At 49.3% G+C, this 19146-nt stretch overlaps 1 protein-coding gene across 4 annotated transcripts in view; it reads left to right on the top strand.

Annotated features, from left to right (window-relative positions):
* The window catches only part of LOC102517823 (ST18 C2H2C-type zinc finger transcription factor), an 84934-nt gene that overhangs the window by 57055 nt on the left and 8733 nt on the right, over positions 1-19146 (top strand). For all 4 annotated transcript variants that reach the window (XR_004316042.1, XM_032470075.1, XM_032470077.1 and 1 more), the window contains exons 12-17: positions 5102-5217; positions 9961-10023; positions 10745-10813; positions 13334-13396; positions 13500-13580; positions 14439-14660. Coding sequence is in view for 3 of the 4 variants with exons in the window: in XM_032470075.1 (XP_032325966.1) it covers positions 5102-5217; positions 9961-10023; positions 10745-10813; positions 13334-13396; positions 13500-13580; positions 14439-14660 (614 nt within the window). In the remaining variant the exon portion in view is untranslated. The remainder of the gene's footprint in view (positions 1-5101; positions 5218-9960; positions 10024-10744; positions 10814-13333; positions 13397-13499; positions 13581-14438; positions 14661-19146) is intronic.

Genomic DNA, 19146 nt, shown 5'->3' on the forward strand with positions numbered 1-19146 from the left:
TGCGCAGTCGGCTAGGACGACTGACGTGTAACCATGCGACAGACAGGAGCCCAGCAGGAGCACAGAGGAGACGGGCAGGGTTGCTCTGGGACGAGCCCCTGGAGGAGCCCCAGGACCCCAGGCAGTCACCGCGTCACCACCAGCCACGCCCTCACGGGGAAGGGCCGGGGACTCCCCCACGGCAGTTCCCGGTTGGATTCTGCCATGCTGGTCTCAGTCGTTTTCATCCTGCTTGGCTTTTTTAATTCACCCAAAGTGCTTGGGGATGGCCTTAGTAATCCTAACACTGTTTTAGGAGAACTGTTTCTCAAAGTCATATATGTTGACTCTAGAAAATTTAAAACTGACTCCTGCAAAGTGTAAGAAGCCAGTTCACCTTAGGTGGTGATGGTGAGTGGTCAAATGTGGGTCCCTTCCCTCTGCCACCTCCCCTACCGTTTCTGGTTTGTGCAAAGCTGCGGAGTTTACCCGGAACTTCTGTCACTGCAGAACCCAGAAATCCCACTCTGCTCACTGGTCTAGGTGGAGCGAAGGAGGCGGAGGGGCTGTCGGGGGGACACAGCCCAGGGTGAGACCCAGATGGTTGATCCCGTCCACCCCATGCAAGTCAGCTCTCGAGACGGGGGACACCCCTGGTCCACCAGACCCTCGGTCGCTGACCAGATCGCAGCCTCTTCCACTCCCCACGGGGGGGCCTAATCCCAGTTACGAGACCTGGAGGTGGGGGTTCAGTCTCAGTCACGCCGCACAGAGGACAGCGCCTTGTAGCGACCGTGTCCCTGTTCTTGGGTGCATCCTGCTGGGATGACACCGCCGTGGGGTGCGGTCTCAGCACCACATGCAGGGGCTGAGGCTTTCTGTCCTCGGCCTTGTGACCTTGCTGTACACAGACCAAGGTCCACATTCACCAGAAACCTCCCTCCTGCTCATACAGTAGGTGTCCGGGCCAGTCCTGAGCAGTAGCCAAGCACAGCGGGTCCTCCTTCCCCTGCGGGGCCTCTTGTGTCCTTTGACGCGGGTTGTCACTTTGGGCAGCAGCGTCAGTGGGGTGTCCCTCACATTCCCGGAGGCTCCTGCTGTTGGGGGTCTCGTAAGTACGCCAGGGAGCTCCTCGGCTGCCCTCCTGATCGCTCAGACGGCCGGAAAATGAGGTCCCGCAGCAGGCACTCTGCTTGTTCCCAATCTCCTGTTTGGCATAATTCCAAAGAGTCTGGATGCACTGTGGCAGCTTTCGGGATCCCACTGGAGTACGTCTGCATCTGAAGCTCCCGTCCCTGGGACAGTGTCTGCTCTCCCAGCAAATCCACGGGAAGGCTGGGTTTGTTTAGATCAGAGTTCTGCTCTTTTCCAAGCGACTCACTCACTTCCAGCTGACAGGGCAGGCTCTCCCCGTGACCATCTGCCCCCGAAGTCTCCTGGCAGCTGGAACTGAGACGTGACGCGGAGATTCAGTGTCACTGGGAGTAACAGAGAGGACTTCGGAGACACCGAGTGAGCTCCTAGGGCACGCTGCTGCCCTGGGTCTGAGCCGACAGAACACTTCCGAGCTGAGTGCCTGTTGTCACGGTCTGGACGCGGGTGGGTCACTGCTGGGGAGGCCGTGCTGACCGGGACGCACTGTGCTGCTGCCGAGTCTCTCAGCCCCCGACGGCTTCTCACCCGCGTCCTCTGTTGCCGCGTCCGTGCAGGGTGACTTCCCCGTAGAGAGTATTTTCACATTCTGTTCTGAGTCTTGAAATGAGAAATGTGATACCTGATAGTGGATCTTTTGAAAAAGCAGGTTATATCCAGTGTTCTCGCTGGGAAGGCAGCAGGGGGCTGCGCGCCCAGCAGGAGTAAAGCTTACGGATCCCTTTCTGCGGGGACTCCTCACCTAACAGTTCGGAAGAGCAAGGCTGTTATCAAAGATCTTGGGGGGCGCCTGAAGTTCGGCGAGGCGCGGTGGCTGTTCTGGGCCACACGGAAGCTAGGCGGTGGGAAGACGCAGAGCCAGGGGAGAGCAGCACGCAAAGCGCAGGGACAGCTGCAGGTGTCGAGGAGAAGCAGGAAGGAGGGACGGAAGAGAGTGATGGAGAAACAGGGCATGGCCATCTGTGTGTGTGAGGCCACCATGGGCTCCGTGCTGCCCAGGACAGCAGGACCAGAGTCCCCAGAGCGCAGTTACAGGACGTGACCACAGGCTGGGGACCAGGAGGGCCCTTGTTGTCATTCCTGGTGGGCTCTGTGGAGACACTGTGCGTGTCCTGGGCAGCGCTGTGAGCGTGGTCGGCTCCTAGTCCCCGCCAACCCATCCTTCCTGCCCCGACCCCCACCCCACCCCCACTCCCCACCCCCCACTCCCTACCCCACTCCACCCCCACTCCCCATCCCCCATGCCCCCTACCCCCGTCTCCCCACCCCACCTCCCAACCCCCAACTCCCTACCCCACCCCCCAACTCCACCCCACCCCCAGTTCCCCACCCCCCCCCACAGGACACACGCCTGTACCCACAACCAGAAACTGGGCAAGTATTTCTAATTCATCGTTATCTATTTCATATGCACAACAGTTGCTTAATTTGGGTGGTAATTTTCAGAAAATATTGTCTGTCTCTCTCAGTGAAATAGCCTGTCCAGATGCCCCCTAAAAAAAAGTCCTGAATCTGGAAAAATCTCAAAATTCTCTAAAGGAAAGTGCTGAGAAATAACTGGGCCTGTCGGCTTCGTTCAGGTGTCAGTTCTGCGAAGATTCCAGGGCTTGAGATGCTGAAGGTGCCCGACGCTGCTGTCTGTTACTCTTGTTACCATTACGTTCTGGTCTTCGCTGAAGTCCATACAAAATTCCATCTGTACATTAGAGGAATTTCATTCTCTAAACACACACATAGGCGCCACATTTTCTCTTATGTAGAATAAAATTATTATTTCCAAAATGATACTTCCAATTTTGAAAAAATTCAGACAAATGAGGTTGACGTGTTTTTTCACGTTGTGCTATTTAGGAGTTTATCCAATATAAAATGCTTTTGTAACAAAATTAAGCTTTCTTTTAATAATAGTCACCTATTTTAATCTCTGCAAGTTCCCAGAGTTAATATACCAGCCCCCTCCCCCAAAAAAAGGAAAGAGACAATTATTTCATAATGCAATTGCATGTACTAGAGTCCATCGGTTTTGAAAGAAGTTACAAAACATTTAAAAGGTGGTACCCAATAACATCCTTCTAGTTAAACATCACCACGTCTTACCACGCTGAGTTTAATACCACATATTCTGCAAGCGTTAATTTTGAATGCATTTTAGTCAAACAACTTAAACTTTCATAATTGATCATTTCTTTCAAAATCCCTTATTCCCTTGTCTTCCAATATGTGCAGATTCAGTCAAACAACAGCTGATGATCTTTATGTTTATCTGTAAAGGCACATGCCTCCTTAGAGACACTTTGTTCTTACATTTATCACAAAGAAAATAATAAAATACCTCTCTTTTACTTTATGTCATTTTTGTGAAAAATTCAGCCACTAAACAGAAAAACAAAGGCTGTTCCACGTTGAGACCACATTGGCCAAGACATTTATAAATTACAGCAGAAAACACTACCCAGGCCGAACCCAGGGAGCTCCAAATGGAATGACGGTGGTGTGTCAGGTTCAAGGGCACGAGGCATTTTCACGGTACCACTTGGAAAGGAATAACCTCGTTTGCTGATTTCCTGTAGACTCCATGGAGGCAGCGTTAAAACAGCCCCTCTCTCTGTACCTTCATGGGCAACGGTCATCAAGCACTCATTTGCTATCTACCACTATTTTCAAACATTTGTTGATAACATAAAACGGAACACTCAGTATTGAAAGTAACATGAAGGAAGGCATTGCACCAAACCAGGTTTTACTCTCTTGGTCTGAAGATAATGTTACTTGAGGTACTTTTACCAAAATATTTACCACTGTGCGATCTTGTGTGAAATAAATGATTGAACTGTTGTCTAAGCAACCAGTGAAGGAAACTGCATCTGCCTCTGTGGCGGAGATCGAGGTTTAGAATTCTCCTCTGGTTGGGAAAGTCCAGGGGTGCTGCTTTTCCATTGAGCGTGAGTGTGGTTGTACATTCAGCATGATTTAAAATTGTGTTTGCCTTTGCAATCTTATATCCACCTGATTTAAAGGAGATGTACCTTGAATAACTCAAAACTGTTTTCTCACCTTAAATAGATCAGGACTTTTGAGATTCTGGAGACTTTTTTATATTAGTTAATCTGATTTTTAATATTAAATCCAGGAAGTATTATATTTGCTGGGTATAAGCTTAATGATGAAAAAAATCAGCTAATTACACGATTGAGTAAAGCCATCATTAGTTTTCTGTAAGGTAACGTATCAGATGGTAAATAAGTGGTTTGAAAGGATCGATGAGCCTTCCTTACAAGATCAGGAGCAGGGCTAAGCTTAAAAGCAGGCCGTGAAGATTGGAGATGATCCAAGAAACTCGACGCAAGGAGCAAAAGCACGGCAGAATACCAGCTTAGCCAGGGGTCGTGTGAGGAAAACAGTTAGTGATGTGAGAACGAGAGCAATTACCCAGGAAAAACAAGCTGAGAAAGCTGCCTAGACACTGTGGGCTCGGTTGCTCTGTATTCAAATAAATCACTTAAATCTTAATTATTTGTACATCAGAAAGGACACTCTATTCACCTGAATATACTTCTTCTTTCTCTGCTTAAAAAATCTGTGTGATTCGTTTTTGCAGTATTTCTTTTGTTTTAACAAGGACTGCTGTATACAGGAAGAACTATTTCTATGTTCTCTAGGAAACTGGAGACACATTAAAATATCACCTTATTGACATGGCCTGAGAAATACCTCTGTGGTTGTTTGCCAAAGTGTGAACTTTTTAAAGGTGTCCCCATGAATTATAATTTCTCATTCTCCACCAGGAATAAACACTGTCCATAACAGTCTGGATAGAACCCTTATATTCATTATCTTATTTATTTTGTGTAAAAATCCTATGAGGAATTTCAGCTGGGTCTTTAAGTCAAAACTCAAATTTGCCCCAATGGCTTCAAATACAGTTGTCTTTCCAGGGTTCCACAGCACCTTGTGTTTTTTATTTTTCCAGAAGGACCCAGTGAGCTCTCTAGAAAGTTTGGAGGAAAAGAAGTTCCCCGGAGAGGCCGCCATACCAAGCCCTAAAGCCAAGCTCCACGCAAGAGATCCCAAAAAAGAACTAATCACGTAAGTGGCCTGGAGCAGCTTGCCCTGCGGCTCTGGAACTCAGAGACTCCCGTTCGTGACTTTGAGTGACAACACCTGGGCCTACAGAGTTGCCTTTAGGAACATTTCAGGGCAATTTCAACCAGTCAGTAGTTAAACATTCTATATGTACCTAAACCTATGTCAGAAGTAAAAGGATTATGGGGAAAATGTAAGGACAGGATCTCAAGCTAAGAGGATTGGAAGTCTAATGTATTGAAAAACAAAACATAGAAAACAGTTAGAAATGTTTATGTGCTGATCAGAAGGTCTTAGTCTGGCATCCACTGGCCCGGAGAAGCCAAGCTAGGGCTTCAGGGAGCCTGCAGACTTACAGACTTACTGCAAAGGGGCACGTGGGAAGGGAGTTCGTGGCGTTCACCATGTTTCTCAAAGGATTCTGTGACTGAAAGGCCGAGAGACCGGGGCCCGTGAAGGCGGGTGGGTCACCCGGAGCAGAAGTGTTGCCTGTGGCTCTGTGACTAGGTTCTTGTCCCGTCCAGAAGGAATTCAGAGACAAGACACAGAGGCTGAGAAAGTAAAGCGAGGATTTATTAAGGGATGGACGGCACGCGCTCAAGGGGAGAGCGGGCAGGCTCAGGGCAGCAGCCGCCCGAGTTTCTTTGGCAAGTTGGTTACATAGGGTGTGAAAATGAGTGGGCGGAATATTCACCGGGGAGGGAAGGGTTTGGGGTCTTATTCCCTAATTTCCATCCCAGCCCCACCTTCCCGAGGGGAGGAGGGGTTTTGTCCTTGTTTCGTCTGTGTGGGAAGTGTCGTGGTGTCCCTGCACGAGGGTGCTGCTCATCTGCAAGGATAATTGCATTGAAACGAGGGCATAAAACTTTACATTCGGATGCTGGAGACTCCTGTCTTTTCCCACCTTTCTTTGTTGGCCTCCAGGCCACATGTCGCCCCAAAGTGTGTGAGCTCTCGTCAGCCCAGAGGTTCCTGCTTTTCTCTCTCTGCCCAGGGACCCCTGGTGCTCACGTGATGCAAGGTTTCCTGCATTTGGCCTGTGTCCCTCCTTTCTGCCCAGCTCCTGCCACTTGGCCTGCGTCCCCTTCCTCTGCTCGTATCTAGCTGCCCGCCTGCTCTGACGGAAGGACCAGGCAGTCTGGGGAGAGAGAGCAGGACGAGGGCCCTGGGAAGACGGCCTGACTGCCGGTTTTACGTGAACGAGCCCCAGGTGTTCGAGCAGACACGTGAACTACTGTCGTGGAGGAACAGCCTGCAGGCTCTCCTGAGGCTGGATGTGCGAGGGGGCCGCCTGCAGTCAGGAAGACCACCCAAATGATGATGCAGAGACTCAGACGTGAGGTCGTGGGGGTGCAGCTGGGGGATGGCGTGTCAAGGGCGGCTGTAAAGAAAACAGGGGACGGAGTGCTCGCCCCAGAATTCCAGGACACGCATCCCGTGGGACCCGGGAGGGAAAAGACGCTCACAGAGGAGACAGTAGTGGGGCCAAGGAGGAGGGCGGGGCGGAGGAGGGGGGAAAGTGATGGTCGTGGCAGCTGAGAGCTTAGAAAATTCCAGACGGGGCCTTTGATCATTTCAAACGCCACAGGAAGTTCAAGGAGGTCCAATCAGAAAAGGCTGGGCAAGTCCTGGGAAAGCAGGTCTTTGGAGCAAGGAGGCCGGGCAGCAAGTGCAGGCGGGGGAGGGGGGGCAGGAGTGGGGATGCAGGGGTGTCTGGCAGGGAGACGTGGCCACCGGTTCCTTCAGGGACAGGACTCTGACTGGGGCCGAAGCCCAGCTCACACACCCCTTGTTTCTTACCCGGGGCTGTCAGAGTTTGGAGTGTGGTCCCCATGACCTGCTGGTGGATGTGAGTCTGTGGGGCTGTCCTGACTTGCCCTCACCTTCCAGTTCCAGCGAGGGGAGGTCGGGACACCCAGGTGGACACTGAGTGAGGGGGCAGGGGGAGGAGGGAGAGGAGGGGCTTTCAAGTGAAGACAGAGCAGGAGCCAGGGCCCTGTGGCATTTACGTCCCCAGCAGGGAGCAGTTTCCCGGCTGAGCGGTGTTCCCCTCGAGTGAGGGAGCAAAATGCAAGAAAATGTTTTCTATGTGAAAATGATGCGGCGTTCGAGCACACGCAGGCATGAATACATTTAAAGCTGCGGAGAGTTTCTAGCAGGGAGTAACCCTTCCGCACAGGCACCGGGTCTGTACCGTCTCTTCCTAATTCCCCGGCTTAAGAGCGTGGTTATGTTTTTCTAATAAAAAAATTAAGACCCCTCTCCTGACCGGCTCCCACCTCCACCCTGGTACCGCCTTCCTTCTACGGCTGATCTTTCAAGAACTGGGCATTCTCTACTGCACCAGGCTGTTGTTTCTCTCCCAAATTTTTCACAGATAGACTTTCACGCTCACCGTTCCTAAGTCCTCTAGGGACCCCAAAGGGATGTTGGTCCCTGGTCCCCTTGGAACTACTGGACGGACCGCAGGAGCTGGCTGAGCTGGCCTCTCTCTTCCCAAGTCTGTTTCCCGCACGTGGCTTCCCGGACCCCAGACCTGGGCCTTTTCCCCACCTCCCCTGCAGCCGTCCAAAGGTGGGGCTGCCCGCCCTCAGGCCTGCTTTGGTTTATGTTTCTAACGTATAAAGTTACCTTGACTGCTTACCAAAACTGTCTGGCTGGAGTAGGACTTTCTGATGTCACTGATGAACATAAATTTGCTTAGAGTCTGAGCGCCACTTCCTGAGGGAACTAACTAGTTCCCGTTCTCTAAACAGTGATACTTCCACTTGCAAATCTTCCCAGAATGTACCACCCCACTGCACCGCATGTTGCTGTGTGGGATCATCGAAGAGCTGTGATTTGAGCCGCTACCAGAATCCGAAACAGAAACATGTCCCACCGCACCGCCCCTTCGATCTTTTCTTTGCTGCTGGACCTGTTTATACCGCGAAGCTTCAACCAGATAATTAGCAGCTATTTAAATGCTTGCTTTATTATTGCATATCTTCAGTAATTTATAACTGTCTGGTTTAAAAATCGTTGGCACTTCTATTGCCTCTCCTGGCAGTATTAATAAGAGTAACTAAAAAGTGGAAATAAAATTTACAATAAAATCAACGCAATGCTGTTTTGGCACACCAGGTGGCGATGTATTCCAAAGTGGGAATTCCCACTCAATGACGACCGGCTCCCAGGCTCTAAATATTCCAGCCGTGCAACAGTCAGAACAGACTGTGTCTCCACTTAGTGGGTGAATGGCACCTGCAGGATAACTCGGCTCAGGTGTTAATCACTGTTCTTTTTTTCTTTCCGTGTTTACCTGTATTTGTAGCTTGCGCGTTTTCCTTTCGGATGTCCTGTCCAGGAAGTGCAGGGTGGTGGCCGGGCTGGTGGGAGGGAGCGGGGTGCTAGCTGGTTGCCCTGAGATCAAGTCCTGACAATCAGGCATCTCTCTGAGATGGAGATGTTCTAACTCTTACAGCTTCTCTCGAGTGCCTGAGAATGACTGAAAAGTAGCTCACAGGGAAAAGGCGCTTCGAAGGTGACATTTCTGAAAACCTTGAACGTCTCCAATCCGCGCCAATGTCCCTTTGTGAGGGCAGATTCTGTTCTGCGCGTGGGAAAGCCTTCACTTTAGGCCCGGTGCCTAAAACATCAGGAAGCACCGGTGACGGAGCTGACTTTCCTGGGATTACTGGCACCGCCACGGGAGCACTGAGTGGGCTGGGGTGGCCCGCTTGCTCCAGCCAGCGACTTCCCAGCAGTCAGCAGCAAATAGGTGACTCAGGTCAAGGAATCTATTAACTATGGAAGCAAAACTGCTCAAGATACATTGCTTTAATTTAATTCAATTAAAAGCAATTTTTTTTGTATTTAGGGGAAGATAATTAGGTTTAATTTTAGGTTTATTTATTTATTATTTAACAGAGGTACTGGGGATTGCTGCAGGACCTCGTGCACGCTAAGCAGGCTCTCTACCACTGAGCTACGCCCTCCCCCTTTAGTGTTATTTTAAAAACACACCTAAGAGGCACAGAATGGGACCGGTTTCTGAGATAAACAAAGTGCACGGGACAGACTCTGGTCTTGGGCAGACAGCCTGGGGGGCTCCCTGCTGAGGTGCTTAATTGGCGAGCGTCTTTGCTGGGTTCAAACCTTTGGATGGAACTGGTCACGAGCTTTATAAACTGAATTTCCCGACTGCTTCTGTGCCCCCAGCGACTTTCCATCTAGCGTGTCCGTTCACATTTCAGTCGCATGAAGCACTTTCAAGGGTCGTCTTTCTTAGACGTTTTCTGACATGTTTATGACGTTACTACGTAGTCCTTATCTTTCAAAAACAATCACAAGAATTTCTATTCGAAATCTGCAGTAAAATTGGTGCCAGGATTCCTAAGAGCTGCTGTCATGACAAAGCGCAGGTTTATAATATTTGTTTTTATGACTCGTATCTTCAAAGGAGTAAAAGTCCTTGACTGCAGACTCACAGGCATCACCAGGACACAGGTTTAGCATCACTCCCCTGCATCACCTGAATCAGACACCTGGATGTGATGCTGGAAACCAGTACCTCCCGGTCAGGCCAGTTTCCCCTGAGCCCGTGCCCGGTGCTCATGGACCCGACATCCTCAGCTCGCCGGCTCCTGCGTGTCCTAGACTCTGTTAGCTGACCTTGAAGACAGAAGCTACCCTGTAGCCCATCAGACAGAGCAGGAGAACCTGTGCAGTGCACTTGACCCTAATTCCGTGTTTCTGCTGACCCAGCTGCCCGACGCCGGGATGCGACGGGAGCGGCCACGTCACTGGAAACTACGCGTCCCATCGCAGGTACCGCGCCTCCGTGGTCGGGCTTTCCTCGCCCTGCCCCGGCTGAAGTCCTTGCTCTCTCCCGTTCCAGAAAGAGATTGTCTGGATCAGAAATCGGAGACCGAGTTAGTTGGGTTTTCGGTTAGTTTTGTTTTGTAGAAACAAGGCAAAGTTAAACATTCCATCTGTGTACTTACGTAGAACAGAAATCAGACTGTTTTTGTCAAAAATGGTTTTCTGATCCTGCAGGCCAGGCGGCAGCCCGGAGGCAGTTTACGTCAGGCTTTGGCCCTGTCTGGCTTTAGGACTCAAGCGAGAGCAAAGACAGGCAGCAGTGACCCAGGTCCGGGCGGGCGGCCACTGGTGGGTTCGAAGCTGTGCGGTGCAGAGAGGCTGCGTCCAGCCCTTCCACCCACCTGAGTCACCCCTGGGCGCCATCCCTCAGTGCTGCGGGTGGGGGGGGCCAGCGTCAGTCATCACTGCCTCACTGAGTTCCGGAGCTGGGGGGTCTCCCTGGGCTGAAACCCCTCATTTGGTACATAGCAACCCTGAGTCCACGAGAAGTAATTAAGGTGCCCAGAGCCCCGACCTGCTAGAGCAGCAGAGCCAGGTTCAGACCTGGTTCCGTCCCTCAACCCCGTCAGCGGACTCAGCGTGTTGTTCACAAGCTCCGGCTGCCGGTGGGTCGGGCTGGGGGGTCAGCCTGTGTGTTTCTGTCTTTGCCTTTCTCCTCCCTCCGTAGCGTGTCCGGATGTCCTCTGGCGGATAAGACTCTGAAATCCCTCATGGCCGCAAACTCTCAGGAGCTGAAGTGAGTGCGGGAGCCCAGCCTCCGGGTCCTCGTCCAACCAGCGGGGCCCCAACCAGTGGCAGATGGCGCCCAACTCAGTGACCACCCACGAGCTTTTGTATCAAAAAGTTCAAATGACTAAACCCAAATCAGTGCCATTTAATTTGGTTACTCTGCTGGCTTCCAGGGTTTTATATTTTTTTTTAAAGCAGTGATGCTCACCACAACGTCATTATTCTGTTCATCTCAGAGCTCACATCCTAAATGAGACCCAGGAGGGTGCGGGAAGCCCCGTCATTCTCTGACTTCAAGACAACTACACGACATTTTGCCTTCTGGGCATTTTGAGTCGCGGGACTGCCTTTCACTTTTGGGTGCTGGACACGATTTGGGCTCACTCCCACCTGGTCTCCAGGACCTCAAAGTCACATGGCTATTAGCTTTTATTGATTGATTTTATTTTTCCTACTCTTATCTTCTTTTACCCCAAGTTTCTCACCTACTTATTTTCGGGTGTTATTATTATATATATAGACTAATAAAAAGTTACAATCTACTCTCTGCCCTTTAAAAATACAATAAGGCATACATTTAGAAAAGCTAGAGAATAACCTTAAACAAAGTGGATAAAATTTATTTGCACATAATAATATTTTAGGAAAAATGAGTGTTACTAAGTCTAGTGATAAAATAATGTTTGTGTAAATCGTAGAATCAACATTTGGTATCGAATTGACACATAAAATTTCAGTTATTATGTTTTCTCAATATTTTCTTCATATTTTCATTTTTTAATTTGTTTAAAATTTATCTAAAAATTACCCCAAAAAGTTTATGAAAGAAGATGTGACATTTACTAAACAGGTATAAAAATGCTGAATTTTAGCGCCATCAATAGAAAAGACAACTATAAAATATGCAACTGTTCCCATTTTCAAAGTGAACGCACAATTAATTGTCAGTGTAGATTCTAGAAATCGTCTGGCTGACAACCGTTTTTCTAGACTGAAATGTAGGAATGTGACGTGGAGACTAATGAGTGGGTTGAGAAAAGGGCCAGACATTCTTCCTCAATCTTACTTAAACTCAATTACTCAGCACTTATATACTCAGTCTTAGTCAATTGCTTTAAGCTTCTGCATTGCCAGATCTTAAAAATAGCTATCGGTTCTAAGTATTTTCTCTAAACATTATTTCTAGAAAAGAAACGTTGCTAGTACATTGAAAGCATGTAGACTGCAAGGTTCTCTAGCGACGTTCGGTGTTGGCATGTTTCATGCAGCCATCCGATAAGCAGCACCTCTGGCTTTCTTCTGTACAAAGAAGAAAAAGCGACATTTCATTGACCTCAGGCTTAGATAGTCAGGGAGGACTGCAAAACAAGGCTTTGGGCACAGATTTCTCCAGGATAGCAATGTGTTAGTAAATGACTAACCATTTTACTAAAAATATTAATAGAAAAAGACGAGCGTCTGCGCCTCGCCCACAACATAGAATACATGTTAAATCTCTAAGCGGTTGATTCAAGAACCAGAGCAGGGTCCTCCGGTGACCTTGACGAGATGTGTGCTGGTTTCACATTTCCTTTGAAAAAAGCATTCGCTCCCTGTATTTTGCCTCCAGATTGAACATAAAGGCATTTCCATGGAGGTTCAGTGGGTTAGAATTGACAAAAAGGAATGTTGTTTACATTCTTCTTTGGGTTATTATTTTCCTCAAACTCTTGTTTGGGGAGAAAGCTGAACCAGGGTGGACGTACAAGTGAAGTAATCACAATCACGTTGTCCACAGGGCCTTCAGGGAAGCAAACGTTTTATGACAGACTCTGTGTTTTTATTTCTATTTGGCATTTTTTTAAAGGCAACAGAAATGTGAGAATCTCTATATATTTTTGTCTTCAAGTGTATTTTAAAACTTGTTCCTAATTAGCATTCCTAGTAGGATTGGATTCTCTTTCCTTCTTCACTCTCCTGAGTCCGAATTCAAATGTTGATTGTCGGTCAGAGTTAATGGTAGATTTTCCAAAAGGCCGTCTAAGCAGGGCCGAGCAGGTGCAAAATGTCCTCAGTCCTTTGGCATCGACAGGAATCTGCCAGGTCTCTGGGGTACCCAGACACTACCGTTGTCCATCTGAACTGGCAGGACCCTCTAAGGGTGGAGCAAATCAAAGAAAATAAATGATGCACAAAAACAATTTGGCAACTCTTTTTCTTAAGCAAGAGATAAGAACTTTGCAGGATGTAGACAGAGGCCCAGCAGTCAGCTGTGGGTAGAATTTCAGGTTCCTTCCAAAATAAGGGTTAAAAAGAAGAAAAAAAAAATGCAGGGTAACACCTAAGACGTTGTCTGCCAAGCATGGGGCAGTAGTTACACACCTCAACGTCGCCTTTAAAACAGAACCTTAGCTAAAACCCGGTTACAGTTGAGCAAAAAGAGCGCCACGGCATCAGCTCGTTCTACGCAAACGCTGGCTGGCTGTGATGCGGCGCCCCGCCCTCCGCGACAGCCCCTCGGCCCGAGCTCCACCCTCCTGTTTTCCAGGTGTCCGACCCCAGGCTGTGACGGTTCGGGACACGTGACGGGAAACTACGCCTCCCACAGAAGGTAGGACTGACCCCCCCCCCCCACAGAGGGTGGAAATCCGAGTGTCCAGCCGCCCGTGAGGTCACGTGGTTCTGCTTTGCTCTTTGCCCGGTCCGTTTTTCAGCCTGTCCGGCTGTCCTCGCGCCAGGAAAGGTGGTGTCAAGGTGACTCCTGCAAAGGAAGAGAAAGAGGACCCTGAACTCAAGTAAGTTCAGGCGCCGAGGCCCCGGCGCAGGGCAGGGGGTGCTCGGGGGTTGAGCCGGAGGGTCCTTGGCCAGGAGGCCCCGGAGCAGCGGCAGAGGCCTGGAGGCTGGAGGGACCCTCCCCGTTCCAGCAGGGCTCCCCCAGGAGGGGAGGGGGTCCGTATCTTCCCAGCTGTTTCAAAGGAAAGCAGCGTTGTGGCCGTGCGCCAGGGTGACAAACCCGCCAGCGTGTTCCCTGACCCTTTAATTTTGTTTAAGGTGAAATTTTATCTAAAGTGAATTCCTTCCTCTGCGAAATAGGGGGGCCTCGGGGGGTAAGTGCAGACACACGCAGACCCGCAAATCGCCCGCTCTGCAGTCTAAACACAGTCCTGAGACACTGGGAAACCAGCCGCTCTACGAGCAGGGGGCTCTGTGACGGAGGGCGAGGAAGCGTCTGTTTTCCCCTCGGCCTCGGCCTGGACACGGCGTGACACCAGACGGCCCTTACCTGGCTGTCTCTAGAGCTGCAAAGTGTGGCCAGCACTTGACTCCATTCTTGTAAAGTGGGAGGCAAGTTCCCCGAGCTCTTGGAAGCTCCTTCTCCCCGCCGACAAGATGGGATAATAGCATCTCTGCCCGCCAGGTGTGCAGAGAAGGTTACCTGAGCTCACGCATGCAAACTGCTCAGCTCCGAGCCCGGGGACCACTGCTGCTAACACCGGCTGTTCCCGGGTGGAAGGGGCATCTGTTAGACACTGCCGTCGCCCCGCTCCCCTCCCGGGTGGTTTGGACTCGCCACCACCTCCTTCCTCGCTCAGGGCTGCACCTGCCTCGTCTGGTCTCTCCCGGCAAGTGACGTCTCTGCTCTGTCTCCCTAGGTGCCCTGTGGTCGGGTGTGACGGCCAAGGTCACGTGTCGGGTAAATACACCTCCCACCGCACGGCTTCCGGCTGTCCCCTGGCCGCCAAGAGACAGAAGGAGAGCCCGCTCAATGGGGCACCCCTCTCCTGGAGGCTGAACAAGCAGGAGCTTCCGCACTGCCCCCTGCCTGGCTGCAACGGCCTGGGCCACGTCAACAACGTCTTTGTCACCCACCGGAGGTAACCCTGCTCTCCGTCTTTCTGTTGCATCATTGTGGTTGTTTTTGTCCCCTCCCAGGTCGTTAACCAGAGCCCCTTAGATGTCACTCCAGCCGAGTCTTGCCAGCTGGGTATTTGCCTAGTCTGAAGGACGGGCAATGTCATTTTCTCTCTTTCTGAAAACTCACTGCACACTCTCCAAGGGTTCTGATAGCTGCATGTGGGTTTTGTTCTAAAATATTCTTCTTGCTGCCCCTTCGTGATGGACCCGCCTCCAGACGGTTCGCTCCAGTTCCGCGGGTGATACTGACTCTCCGACACGTGTGGCCGTGAACGTTCACTTTACACACTCCTGCCGATCCTTTCCCCTTGGGGACTGGCTCGAGCTCAGACCAAACTGTAGTTCTTTTGTGGCTGGGAGCAGCGGCCAGAAAGAGCACGTCGCAGTGAAGGCCAAGGACACAGAACGGGAGGCCCGGGGCTGTCTAGTCTCACGGTGACGCGATGCCTTCATCCCCGGGCGGCCTGCAGGCATTGCTGACCTTCGTCCAGGGCTTTGGCCCACGTTCTGCGTCAAGGAGAGGAGCTGGGAGACTCACGGCCCGTGTCTTCAGTCCCCGCGCCCTGCAGGTGGGGCCCCCGTGCGTGGTGCAGAGTTCAGGTCTAAGGAAGCTCTGCTGATGCGCAGGTGCAGACGGGCCGCGCTGGGCATTTCGACGCCTGTCCCGCCCTCAAGGTACCTGTCATCAATGGCGTCAGGAAATGAAGCTTTCCAAGAGCCACACCCGCTTCTGGAGAGAAGCTGCGCTTTTTAAGTAGTTTGTTTTCTGATGGTTGTCGGACGCCCGGTCGGGTTCACAGCAGCACACGCTGAGTCCACCTGCGTCTGCGCCATCATCCTGTGATCCGGAACGGCAGTCCTGGTCAAGCCGCCTGACGGCACACCGGCCACAGTGCCTCATCGCGGACCCTGTAAGATCTGTGTTGACCCTGATCGTGAAATACTAATGCCGGACGGGGGTGAGCACAGCCCTCAGTGAGAACAAGACAATCTCTGTGAAAATTGTGGCGTCGTAAATGATGCCGCCGAGGCCTGGGGAGGGTGCGGAGCGGCGGGGACCCCCAGGTGCTGCAGGGGGAGGAGGAGTCGGCAGAACCCTGTCAGGATGCCTGACTACCTTCAGAGTCAGACGTAAGGAAGCAGGTGCAGGTGCCCGGCCGTCCAGCCGCCCCGCAGCCTCGCCTGCTCCCTGGAGCCCGGAGACCAGCCATGTCCCAGGGTGCAGCGCTGCTCCCCCCGCCCCATGCCGGGACCGCCCACCACGCCCGCCTGCAGTGCCGGGAGCAGCATTGGTTCCATGTGCGGGGCCCCCAGCATGGTGTGGGCATAAAGGCACCGGCAGGCGGGTCTCGAGCAAGTGCTGAGTGGGAAGCAGTGCAGAGGCATCTGTGTGGTGTGATTCTGTTTCCAAACAGCGAAAAAACATGCGACAGAATTGCATTTTAAAAAGCGGGGCTCAGACGCTGGCTTGGGAAAGCTCTCCGGTGTTCTTAGCTTGCTTCCAGTAAAATAAATCCTTCCTTCTTCCGAAAAAAAAGATAAAAAGGAAAAGAAATAAAAGGCAAAATAATTATTCATCTCGAATTCTAGTTACCGGCTGTCTCGGGGGGACAGGCAGCCGCTGTCACTCGGGGCACAGGGGTCTCAAAGTGTGTTCTGTGCCCGGCAGTGAATTCAGGGTGTTCTCCTCAAGGGTGTTCTTTAAACCGCAAACACACATTGTGTGTGTCTGCGTACATACTGTTTATTTCACAATAAGCAGGAGTTAGAAAACGTAGGCTGCAGTGCAATGCAGAGACTCTTTTCCACGAGAAGAAAAATAATTAAAGTTTAGACAAATGAGTGATTCAGATTCCACTGTTTTTCACTCATTATTCACAGGATGGAAGAGACCACATTTAATATGGGGTATTCCCTTTGGGGTAGAATGCTTTTGTTTAAAACTCTACACAGGATTTAAACAAATAGCATAATAAAATGTCTACCTTGTTGCCGGGCACATACCAGATGTTCAGCACAGATAACTCCTTTCCCTTTTGCACAGTCACATGGCTGTGTGTGTAGGTGTGCGGTCATCCACTGAGGCAGGAACAGCACACTGGACAAGCACGTTCTGACCTACAGCACATCTTTGTTTGTTCTGTACCTCGGCCCTGACACCCTGAGGGTGGTCACCTGTCTTTCTGATGCCCAACAGCAGCTAACCTCTGTTCAGGACACTTCGTCCCAGCAGAGAGCCCTGCTCTAAGCTCCTCACGAGGTTTAACCCCTTAAACCTTTACAAACCCTGAATAAATAAATAAATAAATAAATAAATAAATATATAAATATTCAATGAAGTATTACTCAGCCATAAAAAAGAAGAAAATAATGCCATTTGCAGCAACAGGGATGGACCTGGAGATCATCATTCTAAGTGAAATAAGTCAGAAAGAGAAAGAAAAATATCATATGATATCACTTATATGTGGAATCTTTAAAAACGACAGTAGTAAACTTACTTACAAAACAGAAACAGACTCACGGACATAGAAAACAAACTATGGTTACCAGAGGGGAAAGGGGGGAGGGATAGATTGGGAGTTCAAAATTTGTAGGTACAAACTACGATATATAAAATGATAAACAACGAGGTCTTACAGCGTAGCACAGGGAACTGTACCCAATACCTTGCAATACGTATGTGTAACTGACTCACTGTGCTGCACCCCAGGAGCTAACACAACGTTGTAAATTGACTCTACTTTAATCAAAAAAGCTTCAGCAAAATGGGGATAATTCAAAACTTACCTTGGAGGACAGTTGAAAACAATTACCTGTGCATTATATAAGCATTACATTTACATACTAATTACTTTAAAACCTTTCATTAAGTGTTACACACTTCCACTCTGGAAAAAAAATAACAGCTGAGAAGACAAGCGATACTATGTTAAGTGCACAGACACACACACTTCATCACGGAGGTTTGCAGCTTTAAAACCGTAAGTTCTGTGACTAACGGAATTCGTTTAGTGCCACCCATAGCTCTGTACTTTCACTGAGGTTTATTAATACATTACAGACAGTGATGTCCACCGCACAGATTTGTCGTTGGCCATTCTGCTGTAACAGGGCAAGTGCAGATACAGTCTAAAATTGCCTTCACGTGCCTGAATAGAATTGCGAATTTGGTCCAAGCCGTGTAGACACATTTTTCCTGCCTTTTCAGTGTGGAGCCCAGACCCTCAAGGTGATGCTTGGCCAGCCTTCCTTTTTCCCTGCACAGTGAGATTGAGACTTGCAGAGGACGTGGCCATCCTCCAGAGGAAACGGGACTTTTAAAATATTTTCCTGCCTCAGTTTTCTTACATTTAGGATTTATTTTATATCCTGAAAGATATAACTACATTGGGAGACATAAAACACCCAGTTGCATTTTTTTAAATTTTTTTAAGGATTTAATTTTCTTTTAATTGAAGTCAGTTGATCTACAATGTTGGGTCAGTTTCTGGTGTACAGTGATTCATATATATATACACATATATATATAGATATATACACACACATACGTACATACGTAATTTTTCAGGTTCTTTTCCATTATAGGTGATTACAAAGTATGGCATACAGTTCCCTGTGCTGCACAGCAGGTCCTTGTTGTTTATCTATTTTATATGTAGTAATTGTATCTGCAACCCCCAAACCCCTGATTTATCTCTTCCCCCGACCCCTCTCCCCTTTGGTAACCATAGTTTGTTTTCTACACCTGTGAGTACATTTCCGGTTTGTAAATAAGCTCATTATATCTTTTTTTTTTTAGAGTGACATTTTTTTCCAGTGGCATTTTTTAAAACAAAGCCTCATTTCCATCACTTCACTGTAGTCGGTTCTAAGTCTCCTGGTTTTTGGGGGGTGGGGGTTCATGACCTTTCCACACCCCTGTTACACCTGGACACGTCAGCACCCTGTCGTCTGGACACAGCAGATCCTGAGGGCAGAGTCAGAGACGTTATGAGGAGGTATTACAAACGGATTTCCTGCAGGTCACTTTTAAAATCCAGCTTACCAACTAAACATGAGAACACAGTGTGTGACATAAAACAAGACAGACTTGGGCAGACTTTCCAGAAAAAAAGGTAAACTTATACAGGCCACTCTTTACAACGAGAAGCTTCCAAAATAGAAAAATCAGGTTCACAGTTCAGCTTCTGCTTTTTCATTATGCTCTTCTCCTGTGTAAAATAGTTCATAATTTATCAAATCTTGGCAAACCACATAGCCGTCCTTTTATGTGTAATATTACTTATCTCTTATTGTTTTATTCCATATAATCTTAATATGGAATCATTTAAAATTCTTAAAAATGACACTCATTCTGCAAACATTTATTAAGGACTCTGCTTCAGAAAAATTTTCTTTCACTTTGCCGAGTGTTCTAATCTTTGGATTGAAAATGATGATTTC

This window comes from Camelus ferus, chromosome 29, assembly GCF_009834535.1.
Source record: "Camelus ferus isolate YT-003-E chromosome 29, BCGSAC_Cfer_1.0, whole genome shotgun sequence".
Taxonomy (NCBI): Eukaryota; Metazoa; Chordata; class Mammalia; order Artiodactyla; family Camelidae; genus Camelus; species Camelus ferus.